A 9,070-nucleotide genomic window follows, 5' to 3' on the forward strand; every position below is an offset into this window, starting at 1 on the left:
GACGGATGCATCCAGCTAACGCTCTGACCGCATTTGAGCATTATTTAGTTGTTCATCTCCCTCCCCTTCCACCCCAGCACACATTTGAATTAGAGCAGAGTAGTCCACACCCATAGGTATTTGTGGAGCAATTTCAGTCTTTACTGGTCATCCAAGTAGGTGTTGCTTTTTGTCTTTGACCTTGGGGGAAGGATCAAGATCAGTATTGTTGCTGCTTTAAAAATAATACAGTGGTACCTCGGGTTAAGTACTTAATTTGTAACCTGAAGCACCACTTTAGCTAATGGGGCCTCCTGCTGCTGCCGTGCTTGTTGTTGTTATTGTTTAGTCGTTCAGTCGTGTCCGACTCTTCGTGACCCCATGGACCAGAGCACGCCAGGCACTCCTGTCTTCCACTGCCACCCGCAGTTTGGTCAGGTTCATGTTTGTAGCTTCGAGAACACTGTCTAACCATCTCATCCTCTGTCGTCCCCTTCTCCTTGTGCCCTCCATCTTTCCCAACATCAGGGTCTTTTCCAGTGAGTCTTCTCTTCTCATGAGATGGCCAAAGTATTGGAGCCTCAGCTTCACGATCTGCCGTGCTGCCGGAGCACAATTTCTGTTCTCATCCTGAAGCAAAGTTCTTAACCCAAGGTACTATTTCTGGGTTAGCAGAGTCTGTAACCTGAAGTGTATGTAACCTAAGGTGCCACTGTAATAATAATAATAATAATAATAATAATAATAATAATGTGCTATTTGAGGGTAACATCGTGTTGACAACACAAATGCAAGGAGCTGCAAAGCATAGTGTGGTTCTGTGCAGATTAGACCTGCTGAAATTAACCGGCCTCCGTCATGTCCGTTAATTTCAGTGGGTGTGACTAAAGCATACAACATTAATCAATGCTACAAAACTCATGTCTTTAGCAGCCATTTAAAGTACTATTTAACAATCCTGCTTGTGTGTACAAAAGGGTGGGTTGGGGTGGGGGTGGTTTTGTTTGGTAAAGAAAATGTTTCTTTATTAAAGCCTTTATCAAAGCAGCGTTAAGTAGCAACTGTTCTGAAAGATGGAGATCATAATAAGCCGTAATAAACTTAACTCCACCCCGATCTCCAACCAGACAGAAGTTAAATCCTGGAGTACATTACATATTCTTAGGCGCCAGGTAAAAACGTTCCTCTTCTCCCAGACCTTTGGCTAAATTTTAAAAATCTGTGGCCTTTTAAACTGGCAAGAGGAGGAGTTATTGTTTTGTTTATTGTGTTATGTGGTGTGTGTTTATACAGTAAGCAGTCCTGTGATCCGCGGATGAAAGGTGGTATAGAAATTTAATGAATAATAGTAACAAATTCTTCGGCATCCCCATCTTCCCCTCTCAACTCAGCATTGTAGCTAGAACCCAGAGCTGCAACGCAAGGTTTCTCTCCGAATGCCATTTACACTTCATTTATGAACCACTGACTATACCGGTAGGGTTTTTGCGAGCAGGGATGGCAACCTGCGTCTTTCCCATCCGCTGTTGGACTACAACTCCCATCATCCTTGATGCTGAGGTTGATGGGAATTGTAGTTCCAAAACGCAATTCATCCTCAAGACTCTGGAATATGGGCATTAACCATTCTTTCGCAATATTAAAGGAAATTTTAGATGGTTTTGTTTTTTCCTTCCTGGAGCAGGGAGAATTTGCAGGTCATTAAGATAATGATGATGATGATGAATAAAATGCCGCAATTCTTAAAATAAAATTGTAATAATCAAATTTTCCCCACACTGGAAGATCTGCTTCTACTTCCCTTTTTCTAGCCCTGGTAGTTATTGGTTACATTGCTGCCAAAGGCACTGCAGCAATAATGAGCAGCTGCAGCTTTTGCCTCTCTAGCGAGAAAGTCGAACGACCAGAGGAGGAACTTTTGTTGTTGACGCCTCTATGATTTCTTTGGCTAGAGAACTCTATGATTAGCTGTATCCCAGGGCCATAGAGATCGACGCCGCCGCTCAGGCCCTACAGGAAGTTGAGCTCTATGATGTCATGGCCGTAGGAAGTTGCTTGAGGAAGGGCAAGATGGCGGCGCGGAGGGGAATGAGCTTCTTGTGCCGGCTGTGGAAGGTGATTGTGGCGTCCCTAGGGGCAGGGTTCGGCTGAGCAGCGAGGAGGCTCCCCGGGGCGGTATAAGTTAATGTCTAAGCCGCTAAATATAGGGTGATAATCTTAAAATGCCGACATCGGAGCTGCCTTTGGATAATATATATCTGAGCGGGAGGGATGTGCCAGGAGAGGGAGGCTGGCGAAGATGATCACCTCAGAGCTGGGCTTTTATGTCTCGCTGCCACCTTTCCTGTGGCAAGGACCACCTCAGCGATGAGTCTGCTCCCGCAGGATTTTATCCCTTCCCCACCACAGGGCCCCGCGAGAAAGCGTCATACGTTGATATCGTTTGCTGTGGTGTGATGGTTTTTCTGTAAGCTGCATTGGAAAGATCAGCATTCCGAGGTTACTGCAGCTGTAATAAATGGCAATGCATGCTGTAAATACGCATGTGCAAACTAGGAGACCCGGGTTCAAATGCCTACTGAGCCACAAAATTCACACAGTGACCTTGGGCCAGACACTGCTAACCTAGCCTACTTTGCAGGGTTGCATTCGAGTCTTTGCAATGGAAAATTGTTAAAAGCTTTTACTGGCAATGGCTCTATGTTACTGGATTAAACACTAAAGCAACGGTCTGTTGCTTAAATGGTGATCTCTAAAACCCTTTGAGTAGGTTTGCCATTCATCTCAGTTGACATAGTCAACAAAAGAGAAAAATAGCCATTGTCCCTTTCCTCTTAGTAAGTCTCCAGTGCCTTTATCTGTCTTTTATCAGGCAACATTCAAAGCAGTTTTCCCAGTGACCACCTTCACACTGGAACAAGATCTATTTGCTGTGGTTTCGCTTTTCTCATAGCTTTTAGAATGTATAATACTCCCAGAATCGCAGTGGCAAACTTTATTGGTGGCTGCTTATGGACTGATGTGCGTATCTCATAGAGCTGCATGGGACATAGATGCTTCCATGGGACATAGATGTCATTGCAGGATGGCAAGGGAAGTAGCTATGCTATTGCCCTTTCCCCCCTCCTGTTACATTGCTGCCCTTTACAGCTTTTACTACATTAGGCTCCGAATCTACTGCTAAGAAATCCCAAAAGCAGTCAGGAAGCAATGAGTGGGAAATGCTGTGCTTATGCAGGGGCAGGTTTGGCCTCAATGGATGAGCTGCAACCCATTTAAACACGAAGGCCTTGAAGGGGAATTGGGATTGTGTGTAGAAGATCCAGTTACGACAGTTACAGAATACGTGAGGAATCTAGAAAGAACTTCTGTGATAGTTTGTAATTGTGGACTGCCTTTTGTATGAATAATGTTCTATATAAAGTCTCCTTTCTCATCAACTGCCCACTTTTTCGAATGTATTTTAGATGGGGGTGGGCATCTAGGTATTTATTTTCTTATTTGACTAAATAAATCTGGAAAGCTGAAGTAGCTGACCAACAATGTAGCAACATTGCTATCTTAACATACCAATCCTATATTATGTTCTCAGGGACCAGAGGCTTGCCTTTTAACAAGAAGAGTTCCACTAAAGCAATGTAGCTTTCTTCAGTAAGTTTATCACTTTCAGCTAAATTCTTAAAACACTCATTTTCTTATATTGCACCTGTCGTGATATTATCACACACACCCTTTTTCCTATTTCAGCAACAATCACTTGATGTGGTTTCAGTTTTCAGGCGTGCACACCAATATTCAGCAGTGCAAGGAAAAACCCCTGGTAAGTCTTGAGTTTTGAACTTCTTATTTCTTGCCAGTAACTAATAAAATGTTCTGAAAAATATTAACCTCTAGATTGGGAGTACAGGTACTTTAAACTTATGCATATTGAACTTGTGCACATTCAGCTTTACGTACTTGGCAAATTTAAAAAAATAAAAAAGGGGATGGAAAGGGGGCGGGCATCCTGGAAAAAAATACATTGGTTTTCCCACCTGCCATTTATTCCTATGTGTTTTGGCTACGTGCACTTTTGGCTTTATGCGCTATCCCCAGAATGTAACCCCCATGTAAGTTCAGAGTCATCTTTATACAGTGGTACCTTGGTACTCGAACGGCTGGGTTCCCAAACAAATTGGCTCCTGAACGCCGCAAACCTGGAAGTATTCCGGTTTGCAAACATTTTTCGGAAGCCGAATGTCAGATGGGGCTTCCGCTTGAGTGCAGGAAGCTCCAGCAGCCAATTGGAAGCCGCACCTTGGTTTTTGAATGGTTTCATGAGTCAAATGGACTCCTGGAAGAACCAAGGTACCACTGTATATTGATAAGGTTTAAACAATGTTGGTGCACAAAAAATGCATATAACAACTTAATTTGAACTCAATGATTTAAAACAAGACTTTAATGAACCATACATTAAGGTTGCCAAGCCTTAAAATATAAGCGCTTCTTTGCTTATTTCTCATTGTTTTTACATCCAGGTATCTATTTCAGATGAACCAGACGTGTTATATAAGAAACTGTCTGTTTTGGTGAAAGGTCATGACAGAATGGTGTTGGACAGTTATCAGTATTTCATGGTGCTTGCAGCTAAAGAACTTGGTATCTCCATAGAAAAAGTGTAAGTACAATTATCCATTGTAGTTACTCAGTAATTCTAGAATCTCATTTTCTAATTGGTCCAACCAATTATCCAACTATAGCTGGATAATTGTAGATAAAAGACTTAGCAAAATTGCATCTTAGCTTAATGCTTTCAAATCTAATGGTTTCATTGACATTTGAAAAACAAGAGAGAATGCATAAAGCACACTAAAACTGTTTTATTGATTGGAAAGAATCCAGGATATCAAATTACTACCCTTATATAATGTTGAGGGCAAGTGTGGTGCAGTGGTTAGAGACAAGGGTCTGTGAGATTAAAGTTCAAAATCCTCATTCAGCTACAAAGTTCACTGGTTGACCTTCAGCCAACCACATCACAGAGTTGTTGTAAGGATAAAATATGGAGGGCTGAACCACATATGACAGTTTGAACTCATTGGAGTTAAGATGGGATATGACTGTAGTCATAAACAGACAGTTGGGCTCATTGATTCTAACTTTGGAATATGGACTATTAGATAATTTGCTTAAGGACTAGTAAATTATGCAAGACACTTTCATGCAAATTTACAGTCCAGAAGTACAACATCTTGTGGCTGCTGTTGCTAAGAAATCTATCATATTGAACAACAGTTCAATGTTTCTGAAGGTAGAAGTAACCTTGTGTTTTAGGCAATGCATATTTACTCAAAAGTATGATTTTAACTAGCAGTATTACTGTTAAGATTTTTTATAAAAAAAGTTTGTCATATTTAAACTGTTGACAAAAGTTCTTGAAGTCAGCAAGAGTTTTGCCACTGACTTTAGTTTAATGAGGTTTTCCCTTGCCCATTTCCATGCCCCCCCCCAAAAAAAACCTTAGGTTACGTGCATCTCTTTGCATACAGCCACAAAGGCCAATCAGTTGAGTTGGAGGCTCAGTTGTTTCTCTCCCTGCTCCCCACTGCTTGCCAGGCAGCTTCATTATTGAAAGCTGTCAGTGGAGTGGCTGTAAGTTCAGAAATAAATGAATATACTAAAATGACCAATGATTCTATGAAAACTACTGTATCTCTTAGAGAAGAACCTCCAAAGAAGATAGAACGATTCACACTTCTAAAATCAGTACACATATTCAAGAAGCACAGAGTTCAGTATGAAATGAGGACGCATTACCGCCACGTGCAGGTGAGTGAAGAGCTGTATGTTTAAATAAGAGACGTACTTAGCAAACAGATTAACATTTTTATTATTATTCAGGAAATAACAGCTGTCTACCCCCTCTTTCATCATACACATGCACATACATACTCGTGTGTAAAACATTAAACGTAATAGGTGGTGAATAGCTTGAGAGCCATATTCAAGCCTCTAATGTTTGACCTAGAATGGTCATAACAGTGGTATCTATATTGGTCCAAGTAGGGCTGCAAAAGCTGGGGGAAAGCAAGCCAGATACAGCCTACAGATTGGTTTCCTTTAGCACATGTCTTATTCATTGCTATGTGAGAACTAAAATACTGTTTTTGTTTCAGTTAAAGCATTTAACCGGCAGCACAGCCAATGTTTACTTGGAATACATTCAACGAAACCTACCTGAAGGGGTTGCTATGGAAGTAAAAAAGGTATTAGTTAACTTTGTTCTTGCTTCTGTAGTATAAACTGTTCTGTAGTTTTATCATTTATCGGACAAAATGGGATTTTTGCCACTTGGTAGCCTATCTGCATGTCATACATGTGTTGAATTTTAGGAATATAAGTATCACAGAAACTTATAGAAACACAGAAATCATATAAGTATCACAGAAACGTGCTAGGATTGTTCTAGCATAAAAATGGCTATTGCACATGCATGATTTTTTTAACCTCGTTTTTGATACTTTCTTTTTAGACAAGACTAGAAAGACTTCCTGAACATATCCAGAGACCTGTCTGGGACACACTGCCTCAAGTAGAAGAATCAACAAGTAAATCCTAAATGCCTGGTCTGAAGACCCCACCCTCTAGAGTTGAAATTAAATGTAACAATGTCATTCTGTTAGAGAGAAATATACAATTTCTTAAATGGACCTGTAATGAACTAGTTTTTAATGAGCCTGCTTTTCGACCAGATTAATTCTCAAAAAAACACTCATGTTTCGGAAGAGATTGTGGATGACAGACACTTGACAGAAGTTGTGTTATCTGTTGTTTGTGTATCATGTCTTGCTGTACAGTGCACGCTCAGGTTGTTAATGTGATCCGTGTGGGAGGCACGTTTGCAACCCGCAGTGCTGCGTCTGCACACACACGGGCTGCGATTTGGCATTTCTGCGCATGCGCCACCGCCAAAACCCAGAAGTAACTCGTTCCGGTACTTCTGGGTTTTGGTGGGTCTGTAACCTGAAAAAACGCAAGCTGAAGTGTCTGCAACCCGAGGTATGACTGTATGTAGAAAAAAGGTTTTAAATTATGCTACTGACACTGTTGCTTATAATCAGAATATTTACTTCAGTATGAACAGCATAATATAAAGAGGCCTTAGCAGAATACTGTTGAATTTGTAAACCATCTGCAACCAACTGTATTAATAACCTGTACTTCCCTCTATATAACTCTTAGAAAAGGTTTTAACAGAATACAATGGCACCTCGGAAGTTGAACAGAATCCATTCCAAAAGTCCGTTTGACTTCCCAAATGTTTGGAAAGCAAGGCACAGCTTCCAGTTGGCTGCAGGAAGCTCCTGCAGCCAATCGCAAGCCACGGAACCAGCATTGGATGTTTGGGTTCCAAAGAACGTTTGCAAACCGGAACGCTCACTTCCAGGTTTGCAGCGTTCAGGAGCCAAAATGTTTGACTCACAAGGCATTTGGGATCCAAGGTACGACTGTATTTTGTTCACAATAGGGATCTTATTAGAAGTCACTGTGTTCTACATATGAATCTTTTATGTGTGCCACTGATAAGAAATGGAAGGTAACATCAGCTAGAAGGAGCAGGTGTGTGGTGCCAGATATCGATAGTTCTTAGTGCCAAATACAGCTAAGGACCCATGTCTGCCACAGCTTCCCCTCTACCCCCACTGATGGATGGATGTTTGCTGCTACATTCACAACATACGAAATTAGCTGTGGATGGGCACTATGATTCATGAAAGAAGCCTGAAGCAGCCTCATGTTAGTGTTTAAACAATCATAGAAATATGTCCTGCTTCTCTGCAAAAAACACTGGGCAACTGTAGATGTATAGTGAAATCCTGTGTCTACTCAGAAGACAGAGTTCAATGCAGCTTACTCTAAGATGATTAAAACAAGGTTGCAGTCCTATAGAGACATGGTTCAATTGCTTCGACTGAAGAAAAAAAATCTCAATTTCAGTGCAAAGGTGCTTCTTTTATTACCAAATGAACATTAATTGTAGTGGATAAAAAATTACCCTGTTAACCTGTTACTTAATAGGCACCAAATTCCCAAGTACTTAATGTGTAATAACCACTTCTAAAAAGAAAAGTGACCGCTTTTTTGAAAACGAGATAACTAGTCAGCTTGAGATGCAAAATGCCTAATTGCTTGAGACAGAGCTTCAATTTCACACGCCCAAGGATGATTTTGCAAGATTTATGACTTTCCTCAATTGCTGTTAGTTCTGATCCATAGTGTCAGCTATTCTTGGAGGATTGGGCATACTGCTGGAACAGTAATCTTAAGCTGATTTTTCCTTCTTAGCTTTTTTGTTGTTGCTGCTAAAGAGGAAGTGTAAGACCAAGCTGTGCCAAAGAGCTTGTCTTAATTAGGCCAGCCCTGAGCAGATGCTAATCTCCCACATAGAGCTTACTAATAACCACAGGATGTTTAGGAAACAATCAAAAGCCTACAGAAATATTTTTAATTGGGGCACAAGCCAATCTGTTTCTCCCATAAACACACTTAATAATTTGATATGTTAATCTTCACCTCCACCCCAAATATCTCAATCGCCCAGCAACCAAATTCTTGTTTTACAAATCAGTGAAATCACTCAGTTTGCTAAAGCATTTCGATCTCTTGGAACCAAACCCAGAATGCTCTAACCCCATAGTAGTTATTGGCATTCCTGGAAAAGATATTCACCAACCTATGAACAAGCTTCATTTAACATACCAATTTCCATAAAGGACTGCATTGTTAATCTCACTCAGGGGTTTGTTTGTTTTTTAATTAAAAATTTGTTTTTTTTTAAATACGCAAAATGGATAATTTTGAGAACTGCATCTGTCCCCTTTTTCTGTTTAGCTCAGGGAATCAAATTTTTTTTCCATTATTGCTTTGAGCAACATTTGAATAGTATTTTTTCTTTAGTGAAAGTGTTTCAAAGAAAGTTGTCTTCCTAAGAAAAAGAAAATCACAAATAGCCAACGCTTTCCTAGGTATAGGCTGTCTCTTAGCAACTAGACTCAAGGTAGCTAGGATACAGAAAATACAAAGGGAAAAAGGTTTCTACTCTGCCAGA

At 40.6% G+C, this 9,070-nt stretch overlaps 1 protein-coding gene across 1 annotated transcript; it reads left to right on the forward strand.

The window, feature by feature from the left end:
- Window positions 1-1,978: 1,978 nt before the first annotated feature.
- On the forward strand, window positions 1,979-6,671 carry MRPS10 (mitochondrial ribosomal protein S10). The gene is made up of 7 exons (XM_083433196.1): window positions 1,979-2,094; window positions 3,572-3,630; window positions 3,727-3,799; window positions 4,500-4,639; window positions 5,682-5,790; window positions 6,138-6,227; window positions 6,494-6,671. The coding sequence occupies exons 1-7, from the start codon at window positions 2,017-2,019 to the stop codon at window positions 6,578-6,580; spliced, it is 636 nt and encodes a 211-aa protein (XP_083289322.1). The 5' UTR covers window positions 1,979-2,016; the 3' UTR covers window positions 6,581-6,671.
- Window positions 6,672-9,070: the final 2,399 nt, after the last annotated feature.

This window comes from Podarcis tiliguerta (assembly GCF_965153285.1).
Source record: "Podarcis tiliguerta genome assembly, chromosome: 3".
Lineage (NCBI taxonomy): Eukaryota > Metazoa > Chordata > Lepidosauria > Squamata > Lacertidae > Podarcis > Podarcis tiliguerta.